This window comes from Coregonus lavaretus, assembly GCF_964263955.1.
Source record: "Coregonus lavaretus genome assembly, chromosome: 11".
NCBI lineage: Eukaryota > Metazoa > Chordata > Actinopteri > Salmoniformes > Salmonidae > Coregonus > Coregonus lavaretus.
Window position 1 is genome coordinate 3,542,479 of NC_139998.1, and position 20,944 is coordinate 3,563,422.

The following is a 20,944-nucleotide window of genomic DNA, read 5'->3' on the forward strand; positions in this document are numbered from 1 at the left end:
AGTCCAGATCTGAATCACATCCAAAACCTATAGTGAGAGCTGAAAACAGCAGTTGGAGGGTACCCCTCAGTTTGCTGCTGGAAATTTGTAAAAATTACCAGTAGAAAGTTGCAGGAAGCTCATTGATGGCTACAAGAAGAGTTTGTCTGCAGTTATCTTGGCCAAAGGCTGTGCAACGAAGTACTAGCTCTGGGGTGGCAATAATTTTGTCCATGCCATTTGTCAACTTAAGTTTTAGAAGAAATAGGGAACCATCTAAGAAAAGTGCAAAGGTGCCAATATATTTGGCCACAACTGCACCTTGTTCATGCATGTATAGCTGGCTGAGAGATGTTTTTCCTGCGTTTCTGTGATAACATGCACTCTATGATGACACAAATTGCAATAGTCATGCACTAGTAATGTATTTGTTGACAGGGACAGAGATGCACATGAAGGCATAGATATAGGAGCTTGAAGCATACAAATACAAGGACATGTGAGAGGGAGAGATATGACATTAATATAGTGGGAAGAATAGGAAGCGGGTGTTTATGTTGGTGTGTGAATGTGTAAGAACGTATGTATATGTACCATACGTATATGAACATCACAAGAAAGGAGGTGAGTGTGTGTGTATGCATATGTATGTACGTGCGTGTGTATGTATGTACATACAGTATGTGTGTGTACTCACTGAGCAGTGCTCCCCCATAGAGTCGAATGGAGACACTGGTGTTGTTGATCTCCTCTTCAAACACCACCTCATACAGCTGGTTGGGCAACACCAGGGCCTGCACAGGGAACACAACACAGCACACTCATCATCTTAATCACAACATGCACCATTGAAGCAATTTGGGGACTTGGGGGGGGGCTTTGTTACAGTCACCAGGCAGTTCCTCCCCAAATACAGCAATATTGAACCACTTGGACAACTTACACAATAGCACCCTGCCATCTCTGCACAACATGCACCATTGTAGCAATACGTCGGGGGATAGTTTGAGGTCCCGGAGCGTAGCTCAATCAACCACGGGCAGCGGTTGTAACTACTGCTCCAAGAAAGCTAGGTCTGTTTGTGACAAAATCACCAGGCAGTTGATCCTCAAATAGAGCATTAGACAGAGGATAACTTAATTTACTATTAAACAATGTGGCTTCCTGTACCCTCACAGTAAGGCCATTCACAGACATAGTAACAGGGTCTAAGGACATTCAGCTACACAGTAAAGTTAGGGGGCAGACAAAGGCTGAGCTGTTCCTCCCAGATGTCCCATAGAGATAGTGTAGTGAAGACTAACTGTATGAGACTCTGTTCACTAAAGAGAGGGGAGACAGAAAGAGTGGACAAACTGCTTCCTGAACTCCTAGTGAAATATTTTGGTACTGTACAGTTCTAAACCACTCTTGAAAGTTCTAAACGGTGAAAGATAACCCTACTGTCATACCAGAGAATAGAAACACTTCAGGTGAGTAGTGGTCACAGAGGTCTGGATCGTGTTTTACTACAGGTAACTGCCAAAATAAAGGAAACACTTGAGTAAATGAGGGATATAAAGTATATTGAAAGCAGGTGCTTCCACACCCGGTGTGGTTCTCGAGTTAATTAAGCAATTAACATCCCATCATGCTTAGGGTATAAAGATACCCAGTTGCCCATTATTTTGGCTACTGTGGCTAGAAGAAGAGATCTCAATGACTTTGAAAAAACGGGTCTCAAAGGAGCATAGGGGGTTTAAAGGGAGTGTGTTTGTGTGTGTCTCATTCACCAGATCTCAACCCAATCGAACACTTATGGGAGATTCTGGGCGACACCTGAGACAGTGCTTTCTACCTACGGCTGTTACGGTGACCGTATTACTGCCACACCGGCAGTCACGAGTCATGACCGCAGTCAAATTCCATGTGACTGTTGAGTCACAGTAACTAGGCTTCTCCAAAACTGTGCTCTGATGTCGCTGATGGTCATTAGTAGCCTACCAAACGTGTTAATGGCCAGTCGCTAATGGCCTGGTACTCAGCGCTCTATTGTCCCTCTAAATCAATGCAAATGCAATCGAAAATCAATTCAAACACTTAATGAGAGTCCTGGCATTTGGAGTTTGAGCAGAATAGGATAACCTTTTGAGCAGCGAAAGCCAGCTCCTCATAGCTGGTTGATGCATGGAATGAAATAAGTGTTCCTATGAGCCCATGTTGCGCAACATTTCTATAGGCTATGAGTTTTAATGGCCTCTTAAAAAGACGAGGATCCCATCAGCTTTCTATGGGCTAGGCCTACAATATTTATTTCTCAACCTTCCTAACATTAAGCACATTGCTTCGCTTTACAACCGAAGTAGCCTGGCTGGCATGAAAATTAACTGCGGGAAAAGCTTCCTCCAATCGCTATGATAATGGCCCATTCTAAATCAAAACTAATTTCACATATATTACTTAGTATATGTAAAGACGAGATTAAATGAATGCATCATGTACCCTAGCCCATTGGCCTATATGTTTTGATAAGGTTTGTATTACAACTAAAGTGGCCAAATAAATCTAAGAGTAGCCTATAGGCCTATGACCCCTGGAACAGGGTTGGAGAGCCCATAGCCTACAGAGCCTAGTGAAACGTATGGGTTCTTATAAACCCAGTCATTGTGCAATCGAGTTTTGACTGGACAGTATTTAAAAGAGGATTCCAGCTTTCTCGTGCTGCTATATTAATTGCTGAATTCTTTAAATTAAGCACATTAATCTGCTTTACAACTGGTATAGCCTACCTGGCATATTAAAAGTGTGTGACATTTTTTGGCCATTCTAAATAAATAAAAATTCAACATATATATTAGTTGGCTATATGTAAAGACCAGGTTAAATTGAGAATAGTCTGATGGGTGAGAATATTATCAAGTGCTTGTAAAATTGTGAATATGAGACTGATGAAGTGTGTGCATCCTGCGCAAGAAACTGAGCTGAGTGCATGCCTTTCATGCAACTTTTTTCAAATCATCGTTAGTCACATCATGCAGCCTTAGAACGTATTAGAAATCAAAACATATAACATAAGGTTTTTATTACAACTAAAGTAGCATAAATAACTCTAAATTAAGCATATAGGAGGACCTGTTTCAAATTATCACTTTGTTAACTGCTTTGTTAACTTTGTTAACAATAGTGCACACTCCCTCGGAAATCGTTTGGGGAAAATATCCTTTCCATTTTATTCAGCTATGTTCAATTCTATTCTTCTTACTATAAAATAATGCCACAGGAATTATAAGCAAATATTGTTTGCTAAATGAACTAGTATAGCCTACAGCCATATGCTAATCTGTTGTTCTGAAATAGGCAACATTTTCTTCATATCATCATTTTTCTTTAGACCTGCGTAAAATAAATAATGGATTTATTTTGATGGTGTAGGCAACCCTGGTCCTGGAGTGGCGCAGCCAGTTCATGTTTTTGATTTAACCGACCTGAAAGACCAGGTGTGTTGAATTTAGGCAATCACTGAATTGATCAATTAGCTCAGTTGGTCAGGTGTGGTGCCTAGTTGGAACAAAATCTTGCAGTACCTGCGGCACTCCAGGAACAGGTTTGCCTACCCCTGGTTTAGGCTATATTAAATGGGTTTAGACTTTTTAAAATGTCGATGTTCCAAAGGTCAGCATCAGTGGCTTTATGTGTTTATGTTAATTAATGGTCAATAACCGTGAGACCGGCAGTATTTGCATGACAGTTACCGGCTGACAAAATTTTATGACCACCACACAGCCCTATTTCCACCACCACCATCAATCACCAAATGATGGAAATTATTGTGGAATAATGGTGTTGCATCCCTCCAATAGAGTTCCAGACACTTGTATAATCTATGCCAAGGTGCATTGATGCTGTTCTGGCTGCTCGTAGTTGCCCAATGCCCTATTAAGACACTTTATGTTGCTGTTTTTTTAATTTCGGTAGTTACCTGTATGTGTGTGTTGTGACTGTGTGTCATTCAGACTGTATCAACTCACCATCAAGGCCATGACTGTGAAGGCTACTGCAGAGATGAGGATCCAGACCCTCAGTCCAACAGGCTCTCGCACCTGATATTTGATGTCATTCCCCAACATCTGACTGAGCTGTGTGTGTGTGAGAAAGAGAGAGACACACACAGGGAGAGAGACAGAAAGAGAGGGGGGGAGAGAGAGAGAGAGGATGATGGCGAGAGAGAATGAGGAAAGAAAGAAAGAGCATCATTAAGACGTTTTCTAATTAGAGCTAGTTAATGTCTATCATGAAGGAACCTGACAGAGATTAAGAGGAAGCACACACCCCATTAACACATACACACACAGAGAAGCAGACACAGTTGCTGGAGGGTAAGGAACCCGCTCAGGGATTTCACCATTAGGAAATGGTGACTTTAAAACAGTTACAGAGTTTAATGGCTGTGATAGTAGAAAACTGAGAATGGATCAACATTGTAGTTACTCCACAATACTAACCTAATTGACAGAGCGAAAAGAAGGAAGCCTGTACAATATCTAAATATGTCAATGTTGCGTTGATTAGATAGTAGCTGGTAGCTTGTGATACTTGCGAAATTAGTTTATGTTATTTTGCAGTGGAACACGTGAAAATTGCATGTACTTTCAGAATTGTTTGGCGAGCTACTCATAGGGCCGCTGTGAGCTACTGGTAGCTCGCGATTTACCTGTTGGAGACCTCTGCACTAAAGTACTACTACAAAAAATGTGGCAGAGCAATTAAATTTTTGTCCTGAATACAAAGTGTTATGTTCGGGGTGTCATGACTCTCATGTGATGGTTTCACGTGAGAAGCCCAAGATCGGAATACAGAGAAGCAACAGTCTACAGATCTCTCTCTCTCGCAGAACAAAGGAAAGATTGTTGGGGGGGGGGGGGGGGGGGTTATGACCCCTCGCGCCAAATGGTTTGGAGCAAGTAACTCCTTGTTGTTCCATAGTATTGGCGATCTGAATGTCTCTGTTACAGGGACAGATTGCCACCCAAAACTTTAAACGACCAAAAGTGGACACTGGAACATAATATTTCAACATCCGAATATTGGGAGTGATGAGAGGGGGAATTTGGAAAATTAATGTCATTAAAACTTTTATAAAAACATTATAACAAAAACATTGCAACTTGAGGAGCTTTCATACTGTGCATTTCAAGTTTGCATCCATTATTAAGTGTAGGAAATATCCAGGAGGAAGATCATATTTTTATAACGATAGGAAGATGATTTTGGTTCTTTAACGAAATCATAGTGTTCAGAATACTCAGAAAGAGTGTCCGCATGACGTAAACGCCCTATTTACCAGAGTGCATAAAATATTGAGTTAAGAATTAACAAAGAAGACTAGACGGACTTCAAGCTGCAGCGAGGTCCATATTGGTCCAGACCCTGAAAAGCAACATGAGGTGAAGACGACAAAGTTGCCTCCACTAACAATCAATGTTACGGCTGAGTATGTGTTCTAAGTACTGTATCTAAGAAGGTGAATTTAAGTGGGACCATCCTGTTACTCTCTTCAAACCATCGTCTACTACACTGCTCTCATCACCCCACAGGGGATCATCGACAAGGCTGATTAGCCGTCCTCAGAAGACCACTTCCAGAACGAGTGAAAGTAAACAGACAACTAAGAAGAAGGACATTGTGACCTCTTGTGGACAATCAGAGCCTTACATCTAAAGCCAATCTGAAAGAGATTGGTTTTAGATGGCTTTAGATGCTCTGATTGTCCACATGACGATGGTTTGAAGAGAGTAACATGATGGTCCCACTTAAATTCACCTTCTTAGATACAGTACTTAGAACACCTACTCAGCCGTAACATTGATTGTTGGTGGAGGCAACTTTGTCGTCTTCACCTCATGTTGCTTTTCAGGGTCGGGATACAGTACTTAGAACACCTACTCAACCTACTCAGCCGTAACATTGATTGTAGTTCCATGTGTATCCAAGTGTTCTATCTCTCTCTCGCTCTCTCTTTAACTCGCCATCTTTTGTAACAAGTGTCATATTGTGTTAGTCCGCTAGGGACCCGTTTTCATTGTATTAAGTTCTAATCCCTAACCTATACGTGTATGTGTTTGTATCTTGTGTTATCATTTTAATTAGTTAGTAAATAAAGAATTAAATAATTTTGTGTGGTATGGAATGATCAGTAAGACCTGGGTTCGTGCAGACTTAAAGAGTGTACGACTTTCAGAATGAGACTGATGTGAGGTAAATGATCAATAAATGACTTAAATGATAAGAGATATCTAGATATCTTTAGAGATAATTCGGGAAACTGTAACTCGTTAAACAACTTATCCTGTGGTGCACCGAATTCCTAGTGAGTTAATTGTTACATGATTAATTTAATCTAGTAACAATTAAACATAGTAGGTAATTATTCAATAAATTATAGTCATCACAATAATGAAAGTCACGTCACGACATATTGGAGCCCCCGTGCGAGGAGTCTAAGATAGAACTAGGCCTTACTGTTGAATTCAGTCTATAGGAATTGTGTAGAAAGATACGTTATACACCAATAGCGCTGTAGGCAGGATTGTTGTTGAGAGTGGCGTGTGTGTGGTCCCTTTTCATCCAGACACTAGTAGGGTGAGATTGACTCTGGTGTTGTAGTGAGGGAAAAAAGTATTTGATCCCCTGCTGATTTTGTACGTTTGCCCACTGACAAAGACATGATCAGTCTATAATTTTAATGGTAAGTTTATTTGAACAGTGAGAGACAGAATAACAACAAAACAATCCAGAAAAACGCATGTCAAAAATGTTATGAATTGATTTGCATTTTAATGAGAGAAATAAGCATTTGACCCCTCTGCAAAACATGACTTAGTACTTGGTGGCAAAACCCTTGTTGGCAATCACAGAGCTCTGATGTTTCTTGTAGTTGGCCACCAGGTTTGCACACATCTCAGGAGGGATTTTGTCCCACTCCTCTTTGCAGATCTTCTCCAAGTCATTAAGGTTTCGAGGCTGACGTTTGGCAACTCGAACCTTCAGCTCCCTCCACAGGTTTTCTATGGGATTTAGGTCTGGACACTGGCTAGGCCACTCCAGGATCTTAATGTGCCTCTTCTTGAGCCACTCCTTTGTTGCCTTGGCCGTGTGTTTTGGGTCATTGTCATGCTGGAATACCCATCCACGTTACCAATAGTTTTCTTGGTGACTATGGTCCCAGCTGCCTTGAGATCATTAACAAGATCCTCCCGTGTAGTTCTGGGCTGATTCCTCACCGTTCTCATGATCATTGCAACTCCACGAGGTGAGATCTTGCATGGAGCCCCAGGCTGAGGGAGATTGACAGTTATTTTGTGTTTCTTCCATTTGCGAATAATCGCACCAACTGTTCTCACCTTCTCACCAAGCTGCTTGGCGATGGTCTTGTAGCCCATTCCAGCCTTGTGTAGGTCTACAATCTTGTCCTTGACATCCTTGGAGAGCTCTTTGGTCTTGGCCATGGTGGAGAGTTTGGAATCTGATTGATTGATTGCTTCTGTGGACAGGTGTATTTTATACAGGTAACAAACTGAGATTAGAAGCACTCCCTTTAAGAGTGTGCTCCTAATCTCAACTCGTTACCTGTATAAAAGACACCTGGGAGCCAGATATCTTTCTGATTGAGAGGGGGTCAAATACTTATTTCCCTCATTAAATTGCAAATCAATTTATAACATTTTTGACATGCGTTTTTCTGGATTTTTTTGTTGTTATTCTGTCTCTCACTGTTCAAATAAACCTACCATTAAAATTATAGACTGATGATTTCTTTGTCAGTGGGCCAATGTACAAAATCAGCAGGGGATCAAATACTTTTTTCCCTCACTGTATATCTGACGAAAAGTCAGTGTGTAGGGGATTTACTGAATGCTACGAGCTAGTACATATGGGCCAGCCAATGTGGGTATCAAGAGAAATAGACAAAGTTGGGCCAAACGTGGTACTATTTCTGTCTCTCGCGTTTCAGGAGCGAGTAGACTCGGTCAGTATTAATTTCTTGAGCAAGGACATATGGGCCAGTCAATTAAAGACATTTGAGAATATATAGTTGTTGGCCGATGCAAAGTATTATCTCTCTGTCTATCGCGCTTCAGTAGCGTGAGTAAGACCAATGGCAAAAACATTTATTTTATGTTTCCGCGCCGGTCAGTATCCGTAGCGTTCGGGTAGCCATCCAACGCGCCCTCAAGGTCAGCATAGGAACATCTCAGTGTGGTTCGGCTTTCCTGAGGTTGGGTCAAAGGTGCAGAAGGTCTTGATGATCTTATCAAGGCGTTCCGTGCCTAGTGCGCAGGGAGGTTTTGCATCATCCTGAGGGTAAGAATTGGCTGAAAGGCCAAGAGGAGAAACTGATCCTTAGTCTGGTTGGCGAGGAGGCGCCATATTACTCTGTGCCAAATGGCCAAGAGGAAAAGACTGATGGACACCTGAAACAGGTAAAGGCTGAAACCTTCTGTCGTCTTCACTCCTTTGTGTACCAAGCTCCGGTTGCGAGCTTGGTTGTTTGGCTGGGTAGTCATGCTGCAGCGCGTGACTGGTTCGGAGTTCCTCTAGACGGTACCCAAGGGTGGAATTCTGCTGCATCGCCAAGTCCACTTGGGCACCTAGAGTATTTATTTCAGACACGTGAGTGTCGCACTTGCTCCTTTCGGCCTCATACTTATGTCATGGTTTGCAGGTAGAGGTTTTGAGTCTGTAGCGAGAGATTCAGTGATGAGATTTCCTCTGCTTGGTTAGAGTTAAATGTTTCAACCTTCCTCACCTGGGTTCTCTCATCATTCATTTGACCAGTGACTTCAATGAGATCCGCTGTTTTAACATCCAACATTGACATTATGTTCTTTAACTGATCATCTGTGGTTTGCAGCTTTTGGACTAGAACCTTATTGCTTTGAGTGGTGTCATTCAACACTGCTTGCATGGTATCAAGTTGCTCGTCCCTGGTTTTAAGTAGGTTGTCAAATTGATCTAGTTTTGCGTGGACTTCGTCATATTTAGTCTTGGCTAAATGGAGTTGTTCCTGTAGTTCAACAGTTTGTTCTCATTCGTTGTCATAAGTTTTTGCCAGATCTTTTAATTGCTCCGTTCTCAAATGCAGCTCCTCGGCAGCAGTATCTTGTCTTTGTCGGCTTTTGTCATTAGCTTCCTGGTTCTCTCCACCTGTCCCTTCATCTCAACAGTTTCTTGCTCGTGCTTCTGCTGAGCACAGCGGTATTGAACCAATGTCCATCTCTGCTGGTGGGCATAGTTCAGGGTTAAACTGGAGAGAATCTTTACAAGGCCTATGCCTGCTGGCCTATTTTGGAGGGCGTCGGTCGCAATTTCTGCAGTTTTTTCGCTTATGGCATTGTGATCTAACATTCTCAACCCTTCGGCATAGTTTGGGTTTGCATCGCAGCTGAGGTCAGCGATCAATCTTTCTGTGGGTGAGGGTTCACTTATTATTGGGGGAATGGATGGCACCCCCTCTGATAGCTTGCTCATTTTGATGATTATTGGTTGTTGAAACTTATGTAAAATGTTGGGTTTTGAGTAGTTGGAAGCTGCAAAAACAATTTTATTTGGTTTATAGACGTTAATGAATCAAGCAACGTTACTAGGTTCATCCGCCTACAACAACATTCCGTGCAAAACGACTACACAAAACTTGCCACAGCTTTAACAATATAATTAACTGGTTCTGTGACTGGCAAACAGCTGGCAAACAGCACGCTGGCTAACACTGTCAAACAAGCGTGAAGCGAACACCCACAAGCATACTATCATAGGCTACGTTCAGCTTACTTTGGCCTACTCACTGAAATAGGAATGCAAGAGCTACTACCATTCAAACAAATGTTTCTGTCAAACATGTATTCCACCTTCATTAACTACTTGGGCCCTACAGCCGACGTAAGTTTGCCAATCTCAGAACTTAGAGAGCTTGCAAGCAAAGCTTTTGAGGCATCAAAAGTGAGCCGCTCTAAGAGCCCTGACGTCTCGATTTTCAATATTGAGCAGGAGCACTCACTCCAGTTAGAGGGTGTGCGGAATTAAGGATAAGAGCGGTGAGTGATGACAGACAAAAGGTACCTACCACGAAACAACCAAATCAATAACCTTAGTGGTAAAACGAACTATACCGAACATTCCCAACCAAACCGGTATCGTAACAATCAACATGGCCGCCACATTCCTGCACCCAACCCACAAAAAGGGTCATGGCACAAGAGTAACAAAAGGTGACAAAGGGTTCAATGAACACTGAAGCATACACCAATACTCTAAGACAAGCTCTGCTAAGAGAACTACAGGAGCGAGACAAATTTGCAAAACAGGACAAAAATAGGTCGCCATGACTAGGCGTGGACTTACCGAACAACAGGTCCGGAGAAAGTAACACCATTTGAAGAGGCGTGAACAATCAAATTACCCCAGCACTCACTCCAAACCCTATCCAGGGGCCACTCGATCAAGAAACAAGCCCACCGGTTTTGTTTACAGACTCGGATACAGATGTGGAAACGGTTCTAAACGTAGGGTTTTGGCGCGACAGCACCCATGTGAAAATCACCACACCCCCAGTCGTAACTTATCAGGAACACAATCCAGATTTATATCTTACCCCTAACCTGTTAATGTGTACTTTAACCAAAGACGTCCACTACCTTTGTCCTAGCAAACCATTTGTCAGGGATAACACCGAGTTCCTTTGTGGACTTAAGCCTATAGCCAGTGAAGGATGCTGTAGAGCCAAACTAACAGCAAGGGATGGGGTCACCACCACACAGGTGGAGGTGGTAGGGAATCGATGGCTGGTTAACACCCTGCTCACGTCCGCCACTATGACTTACGAACGCCATGACTCAAACACCCAACTGAACCTCCCCAACCAGACTGTTTTTGTTAAGGTACCAGAGGGGGCGATTATCCACAGACGACCTAGCCCTATACCAACTTCCTGACGACAGGATAGACACCAATATTGAAATGCCTGACGCTTTTGCTAAACGTTCCCTTGAGTTACCACAGACCATTCAAAACCAAATCCAGTATGAGGGATCAATGACTGTTGATCTTAGCGTACTGGATGAGGCACTCTTAGTTGACCCGACTGACTACCAGCCAAAAGATTGATCTGTCATCCGCTCTTGGACGGTGCCGGACAGTATTCTGAGTGTTACCACGATCCTTGGTCTTATCGCCCTTGGTGTGTGCACCTACTATGTACACAGGCGCACACGCACAATGGAAGAACTAATGAGGTCTTATGTCAGAATCACCGGTGGGACGGAAGCAATCCTGATTTCTGGAAAATTGGCAATAGATCCTGAAACGGCATCAGGTGGTCCATCCACAGCATCCCCCGCCTCTTCTCCAGAGTCCGCTAGGTCAGCCCTGTAGTGTCCCCAATGCAAGCTTTGTCTTTCAGGGTGCCATATAGAGAGTGCCTTAACTACCCACCTTCGAGTAGGATCGCCCTAGATATGACATTAGAGACAATGCCATGATAGAGTAATTTAGCCAAGACATCCAACGTATATAGAACATAGTCCAATTAGATGATTAAGGTGTGGTCACTATATTTTGTATATCTTTTGTTTGTTTGTGTCTTTGTTTTTGCTTCATTTCCTTTGACACTTGATAGAGCCACAAACAAGTTCCCCATACAACCACCAGTTAGTGCCACAGCGCCACTCATTTGGGGAAAATGTAATGATGTATTTAGTGAGTGGTGTGCGTTATTAACGTTTGTCTAAGTCACTGCCTAGATCCACTAGCCTGGACTACAGGTTGGGGGGGGGGGGGATTACAACTTGCAGAATACTTCCTAGGTTGGAACCGACCAGAGGGGGACTGTCATTACTCTCGTGATGGTTTAACGTGAGAAGCCCAAGATCGGAATACAGAGAAGCAACAGTCTACAGATTTCTCTCTCTCTCTCCCGTAGAACAAAGGAGAGATTGTTGGGGAGGGGTGGGGGTTGGGGGAGGGGTGGGGGGGTTATGACCCCTCGCGCCAAATGGTTTGGAGCAGCTAACTACTTGTTATTCCATAGTATTGCAGATCTGAATGTCTCTGTGTTACAGGGATTGCCGCCCAAAACTCTAAACGACCAAAGGTGGACACTGGAACAGTATATTTCAACATCCGAATATTGGAAGTGATGAGAGAGGGAATTTGGAAAAGTAATGTCTATTTTGTTATGTCATTAAAACTTTTATAAAAAATTTATAACGAAAACATTGCAACTTGAGGAGCTTTCATACTGTGCATTTCAAGTCTGCATCCATTATAATGTGTTTGAAATATCCAGGAGGAAGATAATATTTTTATAACGATAGGAAGATGATTTTGGTTCTTTAACGAAATCATAGTGTTCAGAATACTTTGCCCCAGTAACTAGCCACACCCACGGGAGCTCAGATAGTGTCCGCATTACGTAAATGCCCTCTTTACCAGAGTGCATAAAAGATTGAGTTAAGAATTAACAAAAAAGACTAGACGGACCTCCAGCTGCAGCGAGGTCCATATTGGTCCCGACCCTGAAAACCAACACGAGGTGAAGACAACAAAGTTGCCTGCACTAACAATCAATGTTACGGCTGAGTAGCTGTTCTAAGCACTGTATCTAACAAGGTGAATTTAAATGGGACCACCCTGTTACTTTCTTCAAACCATCGTTTACTACACTGCTCTCATCACCCCACAGGGGATCATCGACACGGCTGATTAGCCGTCCTCAGAAGACCACTTCCAGAACGAGTGAAAGTAAACAGACAACTAAGAAGAAGGAAATTGTGACCTCTTGTGGACAATCAGAGCCTTACATCTAAAGCCCATCCCTTTCCACAAAGGCCTGGGTCCAACAGAGATACACGACGAAGACCTCCAACACGTAAATACATGCATTACTTCTTACCAAACGGGTGGCAGTTCTTGGCAAGGTATTAGGATTACTGTGAGCGTAGTTCCATGTGTATCCAAGTGATTTCTCTCTCACTCTCTCTTTAACTTGCCATCTGTTGTAACAAGTGTCATATTGTGTTAGTCTGCTAGGGACCTGTTTTCATTATATTAAGTTCTAATCCCTAACCTATATGTATGTGTTTGTATCTTGTGTTATCATTTTAATTAGTTAGTAAATAAACGGTAACTCGTTAAACAACTTTTCCCGTGGTGCTCCAAATTCCTAACGAGTTAATTTTTTCATGATTAATTTAATCTAGTAACAATTAAACATAGTAGTAATTATTCTATAAATTATAGTCATCACAATAATGAAAGTCACGTCAAGACAGGGGCAAATCCCATACCTTACTGAGTACCACTCTCCATATTTTCAAGCAGAGTGGTCTGCATCATGTTATGTGTATGCTTGTAATCGTTAAGGATTAGGGAGTTTTTCAGAAAAAAATAATGGAATGGAACTAAGCACAGGCAAAATCCTAGTGGAAAATCTGGTTCAGTGTGCTTTCTACCAGACATTAGGAGATTAATTCACCTTTCAGCAGGTCAATAACCTAAAACACAAGGCCAAATCTACACTAGAGTTGCTTCCCAAGAAGTCAATGAATGTTCCTGAGTGGGCAAGTTACAGTTTCGATTGAAATCTACTTGAAAATCTATGGCAAGACCTGAAAATGGTTGTCTAGCTTGAAGAATTTTGAAAATAATAATGGGCAAATGTTGCACAATCCAGGTGTGGAAAGCTCTTAGAGACTTACCTAGAAAGATTCACAGCTGTTATCACTGCCAAAAGGTGCTTCTACAAAGTATTGACTCAAAGTATTTCTGTATTTAATTTTCAATAAATTAGAAAACATTTCTAAAAGTATGTTTTCACTTTGTCATTATGGGGTATTGTGTGTAGACGGGTGAGAAAATATATTTAATCCATTTTGAAATCAGGCTGTAACAACAAAATGTGGAATAAGTCAAGGGGGATGAATACTTTCTGTAGGCACTGTAGGAGATAAGTTAGCTAGCTAGCTAATATTACATAGCTATGAGACATACATTTGATTTTCAGTGTCATTAGCTACAACAATTACTGCCCTATAGCTATATTAGACATCCTGCCCATACTTAAACGTATCCAGAATGAAATCCTAAACTATTCATCTTATAGCTACGATGAAATGGGTAAACTAGCTAGCCAATTCCCACTGCCTGACAGTTGAGTTGGCTAGCTAGCTGACGTTAGCTAGTCTCAGCTAGACTGGCTATCATGTCTTGTGCCAAAACTCTGTGGTGCACACATTATGGTAGTGTGACAACAAAACAGTCCAGGACATTTAGAATACACATTTGCAAGCTTGCAGTCTATGTCTATCATCCAAAACTTTACAGATATACCGTTGTGTGCATCCAATTGACAGCTGCCGGTCATAAATATTTTTGCGGATCAAAACAAATGTAGGATAATGACGTATCGTCCACACATTGGCTAGATCAAATATATGGTAGTTAATTCATATGCCTTTGGCAAGACACTCAAGGGAATTCGGATTGTGTTCAGGAGCATATTATGGTGCAGATATAAATGTCATTTAGAGCTGGAATGGTGCCTATAGTCAGACAAAATGTGTAGCCTAATCCGTTTTCTTGTTGGCATACAAATCCTACTTACACATTTCTATGAATTACCATTCCAGATTTTCCAAATGCATTTGGGCAAGACGATGCTGTGGATGACGCAGTGGACGTTGCTTTGGATGATAATGTGGATGAGCAAAAACACAGAACCCAAGGGACACAAACTCTACCACTAGTAATACAATCCTGCCAGGCCCTTAGGAGAAGATCTACATACTCTAGGGGAATCCAGGTAGATCTCCAGATCGATACCCCTAAGAAGAGGAAACTTCCGGCGGAAGAGTTGGCTGAGTGTTGTGGAGCAGACGAAGATGATGGTGATGAAGATCGTGGGAGATGACCTCAGATGAGGATTCGGAGGAAGATGATCTAGATACCATCAGAGTTGATGAAGAGCAGAGAGCAGACCACAGACCAGGAAAACAAAAATAATTCCTGGTCTTTGAGAGCAGCCTGTCTTTCCTTCTTTTGAGGTGCATGGTTCGCTGTGCCCAGCCATTTTGCGTCATCCTGTGCCGGTGCATTGGCACACTCATTGTTTTGGACCAACTTTGTCCCTAAGGACACACCAGTACCTGGAAAAGCCAGCCAACCCATGACACTATGACATTAGGTAAACTCATGATCACAAGTTCCATCTTGTTCATTGGAGGGAGTCCAACGAAGTTCCTGAACATGGTTGCGATCATGGGAATTCCGACCATCGCCACTCGGACCTACAACCTGCTGCAATCCTGCATTAAGGAGAGTGTGGTGTTGGAAGCAAGCCCATCTTCTCAATAACATCGAGGGAACAATCTGTCTGGGTGGCGACGGACGATGAGACTCCCCAGGTGAGTGTAGGAAATACAGGAGGGCTTGTAGCAAATGTATTTTCATTTTAGCAACCTCACACACTACAAGGTGCTGTCTCAGTCTATTTTTGAAAATGGAATGTTGATCAAATGCATTTTCCCTTCTCTGCCATAGGTCATAATGCAAAATATGGCAGTTATTCCGTAATGGAGATGGAAAGCATGAAGATTTTGGACGTGAAGTTAGTGCAACTCACCACATTTTATAATTGAAAACACCCTCTTTTCAGTCACTGATAATGAATCTGTCTATTTCCAACTATCTTCTGTTTCAGAGCAATGACGTTTCATGCTCTAAGCTATGAAACCCTAATAATAATAATAATAATAATAATAATAATGGATTGGTCTTATATAGCGCGTTTCTACCAACTGAGGTATTCAAAGCACTTTACATAGTAAGGGAGAAACTCACCTCATCCACCACCAATGTGTGGCACCCACCTGGGTGATGGACGGCAACCATTTTGTGCCAGAATGCTCACCACACGTTAGATGGGTGTTAAATGAGTGTGAGCTACGGTATACACACTATGGTGCAACACATCAGATGATTGTTTATTCAATGTGTCACTGTGTTTATAAACCATAAATGAACTCAATTCTGTGCAGCATTCTGGAACCCAGCGTGTCAACACAGATGGTGCAATACAATAAATAACACCATGTGAGTACAGTTAATATCTAACATTTACAGAACTAATACCATACCACACACAATACCTTACAGTAACTCAAAACTGAAGACACATGCAGTATAAATCATCATCATTATATTATACATTATCATATAGCGTGGTCCTTTGTAGCTCAGGTGGTAGAGCATGGCACTTTAATGCCAGGGTAGTGGGTTCGATTCCCGGGACCACCCATACGTAAAATGTATGCACACATGACTAAGTCGCGTGAGCTAAATGGCATATATTATATATTTTATTATATATTAGGATCATCCCTGCAAAAATGATTCTGTATCTACAATGCTTTGATTGTGAGTGTCAAATTAAATTCACAATATCTCTTAAAAACATACAAACATATAATTATTTGTATTTTATTGGTATTATATTAGTCTATGTTTATTAGTCTTTATAAGTGTAGACAACATGATAATTCATAATGACATTAATTGGGTGAATCCCAGACCAGGCCAGCCAGGCTGAAGTACCAAATACCAGCATCTGGGGCACTACAGACCCTGGTTAAAAGTGGTGTAATTTATAGGGAATAGCGTGCCATTTGAGACACAGCCCATACCTTTAACTCCCACACTATTATTGAATCACTTGCCTGAGCTAGCTGAATAGATGTCATTGTAGCCAGTCAGTGAATTCTTTCTGGCTCACCCCAAGGCCATATCAGTCTCCTGCAGCCAGGGGAGTCACACAAATACACACACGCACATACACTGTACTGTAGCTAGAAAGACTGCCCTGGGAGTCCTGCCTGGCAGGTTAGTTTAGATGCATTCCAAGGACAAAAATAATTTCATGTTGTGACCGAATTATCAAGGAGTCGAATCAATGAAGGCCTTTGATATTGGTCTGTATCCCAAATGGCACCCTTTTACCTTTATAGTTTACTACTTTTGACCAGGGTCTGGTAAAAATGTGTGCACTACATAGGGAATAGGGTGCCATTTGGGATACACATTGGTCTAGCCTCACTGGGCTGTATTGTTCGAGGACGAGAAGATTTCTGTGATTTATTTGTGCGTTCAGTCCTCTGTTCCTTCTGGGTTTGATTGTGTCGGTTTGTTTGAGAAATTCCCTGCAGCTTATAAGACTAAAGGAGGGGAAAAGAAAGAGAAAGAGAGAGAAAGAAAGGGAAGGTGAGGGAAGGTGAGAGTGAGATCTAACAAACAAACCAACTGGCCTACAAACAAAACAAACAGAAAACAAAGAGAAAAACAATTGCGTGTGTGTCTTTTTGTATGTAGGTGTACACAATTAGTGGATTCGTTAAAGTCTTCCACGGTCCATTCCTGTCTCCTAGGTCTTATCATTCCTATACGCTTCACAATGCTTCACAATACCCCTCTAGGTCTAGAACACACACACACACACACACACACACACCTCGATAACCACAATTAGTGTTTATGTAACTGAAGGATAGTGGAGCATAAAGAATCTGCAAGTAGGAAGATTTGATTATTTTTATGTTTGGTAGTGTTGAGAAGGAAGTCACTATCAATCGCAAAGTAGTTTTTTGCATGAGAAGCCCGTGAAATGTCAAAGTGAATAAAACAGAACCACTCATAATTAATTAGTTTTTCTGTAACAGTTAAAACAGGGAGGCCGTCTTCGGCTTAACTTTCATTTTACCACAGGTTATTTAACACAACACTGGTAGCCTGGTCCCAGATATGTTTGTGCTCTTACCAACTCCATTGCTCATTGTCAAGCCATGCCAATGAGTGACAAGGAGTTGGGATGATAGCACAAAACAGACTGGCACTCAGGCTAAATACTTGTGATAAATAAAAATAATAATAAATAAAAACACTTTTGTATTGTATTCTTGACCCTATAGATCTGGAATGATTCATTGTGGATAGATGTTTATGATTCAGAAAGCAGAGAGCGGATGTTGACTTTAAAAGACAGACCCATGAAAGAGTTAATGGGGCACCAAGCCTTTTTAGACCAGTGAAATAAGTCTTCTTTGACATCAAATCTGCAACTTCTAGGCTTACATTATCCTTACATTACCCTGGGTCAGTCACCCTGTGACATTTACACTAACCAAATGTGAAAATCTGCCTTTCTTCAACCACATTTTTGCAATTTTTCTGTTTACATTATCCTTACATTAGCCTTGAATGTGTCCTGGCCCAGTCACCATGTCATAACGTAATCTGATCCACCTCAAAAAGGAAAAACTGAAATCCACTCTCTTTCAATTGTTTGTTTACATTTCTCCATGGTCACATGAACAGAAGAGGCACTAGACAAAGAGACAGAGAGCATTAGAGAGACTCAGACAAAGATCATCCACACATTGTCCTCACTTGACTTACTGCTTTTAATGCCTAGTGGAGAAAAGGTAGCCTGAGTGCCAGTGTTTTTTTTCACTATAATGCCAACTCCTTGTCACTCTGTCATGTTTTGCTTGAAAATTAGCAATGGCGTTGGCAAGAGCACAAACAGATCAGAGTACCAGGCTAGAAGCAAAGGGCATTTCCGGTGAACCCTTGTCTGTTCTGGGCAGTTTTCTCAGCGTATAGACAACCTCAAACTAACCCTTCAAGTTCAAATGGTTAACATCACCTCACACCTCCCTACATCCTGTTCCTCTTTTGGCATATTGATTCTTCCCTGAAATAACACAAGCCTAATTTCTCCCACAATCCTTTATTCACATCCACTTACCCTTCTATGGGTGAACCTCAATTGTATATCCTTGATTAGACTCATACTCCTCTATCCTCGCATCCTTCTCAAAACCAATTGGAGGAGAAGATCTCAGGTTCCTCCCCACGGCCCTTCTCCTCCAATGCGTTAAGAGAAGACGGCAAGGAGAGAGGAGTATGCAATGCCAAGGAATCAAGGAAATATAATGGAGATGCCCCACCTACTGTATGTCATACCTGGCTCAAGGCAGGGGGGCATCATGGGAGAAGGTCACAGTACACATGGCGACCTTTAACTGTTTGCATACAATAATGAGATTAACATTTAACATGGCTGCCCATGGTGTCTAGAGCCTGGAGATGGCTTCAAGCACAGAAACCTATCAGAGCACTAGGTACCCAGACTCCCCACCATCAGAACCCCAGTGGGGACACAACCTAAGGCACATACACAATCTCATGGATAAGAAAAGGACTGAATTGGCTTCATGGCCATCTAATTTGGGATGTTGAGGATGTCCAAATCACAGCGTAATAGAGAGAGGAGATGGAAAAAGAAGGAGTCTAAATTGCAGTGGAAAGAAAGAAAAGACAAAAGGAGCCTGTGTACTGCATGGAGTCTCTAAGCTCCATCTGTTGTGCCAGCCCAGCCCACAGTATTTCACTGTCTAGTGAAACTGAAGCTTTTCCTCTGTCTGGCTGGCTCTGTCTGTGGCAGCTTTGGGGTATCTGGAATTCACTGGTCTTAACCTGACTGAGCAGGTAAAACTTTAAAGACAGGAGGTAGGCTCCACAACAGTATCCCTACCTTGGCAGGAGCCTAAGCATAAATGATACATGCCTGTGTTGTTATTTTAACAGTATGACTCGATTACTGGCATGATAAATATATAACAGGAGTAAAGGCTTAAAGGGGTAGTTCTAGATTTTGGCAATGAGGCCCTTTATCTACTTCCCCAGAGTCAGATGAACTCGTGGATATTATTATTATTTCTCTGCGTACAGCTTGAAGGAAGTTGCTTTCTTGTGTTTTTGCGCAATCACTAACTAACGTTAGCGCAATGACTGGAAGTCTATGGGATGTTCTTGTAGACTTCCAGCCATTGCGTTAACAGTAGTTAGCATTGGCTCCAATGGCTCACAAAACAACCTCTTATTTCCTTCATACTAGGTGGCAGGTAACCTAGCAGTTAGAGCGTTGGGCCAGTAACCGAAAGGTCGCTAGTTCGAATACCCGAGCCGACAAGGTGAAAAATCTGTCAATGTACCCTTGAGCAAGGCACTTAACCCCAATTTGCTCCAGGGGCGCCATACTACTAAGGCTGACCCTGTAAAACAACACATTTCACTGCACATAACCAGTGTATGTGACAATAAAACGTTGTTTATTTAAAAATTTTTAATGTGCTATATATAGTAGGCTACACGTCTAAAGGCCGGGGTACAATATCCCCGTTGGTACACATCCACCCTCCCGCACCCAATGCTTCTGGTGGCACGTATCTACTTACCCTATGCCCCTGCTTGGCATGTAGCACACAGCACAGGAAAGCCTGCTCTCTCTCAACCCCCTCACCGAGGGAAAGAAGGGATATTGTTTTCTTCTGACCATGGAAGGGCAGGAAAACAGAACGGCAGCCGGATGATTTAACTTTGTTTACAGGGACGAAGTATGTGTGTGTGTGTGTGTCCTGAGACGACACTTCCCTCCACACCAACCTCCAACACCCAATCCACTCTCTTTTTGCAAAGTGATTATAAAATCCCAGGGGTCTCTTTGTCTGAGCTGGACTAACTGCTGAGGTACTTACGGCAAGAGTGAATGCACCAATTTGTAAGTCGCTAAATGATGTACATGTAAAATGTAAGAGGACATCTCAACTGAAACAAAAACAACACCATTCAATTTTCTGTGTTTGCCATTCAATAAAGCAATTACTTGTAATTGGAATAGTAATGCTGGCAGACATGAAGAAAATTGCCTTCAGGAACTCATTCTTTCTTACATAGTAGCTGATAGTCCCAAAATTACATTTCAATCTTTCAAATGGGGTCATAAGAGGTCAAAATGCCAAACAACGAGAACAAAACATACTGTAGCAGGAGCCTGTCATACACAGTGTAGGAGACTATCACACTGTGTATGACTATTGAA

The 20,944-nt window shown here is 42.0% G+C and overlaps 1 protein-coding gene across 4 annotated transcripts in view; it reads right to left on the minus strand.

Annotated features, from left to right (window-relative positions):
- LOC311136858 (tumor protein p53-inducible protein 11-like) overlaps window positions 1-20,944 on the minus strand; it is a 121,203-nt gene that overhangs the window by 15,223 nt on the left and 85,036 nt on the right. For all 4 annotated transcript variants that reach the window (XM_084171156.1, XM_084171155.1, XM_084171153.1 and 1 more), the window contains 2 exons: window positions 3,987-4,094; window positions 677-773 (listed from right to left, as the gene is read on the minus strand). In XM_084171156.1, coding sequence (XP_084027282.1) covers window positions 677-773; window positions 3,987-4,094 — 205 coding nt within the window. The remainder of the gene's footprint in view (window positions 1-676; window positions 774-3,986; window positions 4,095-20,944) is intronic.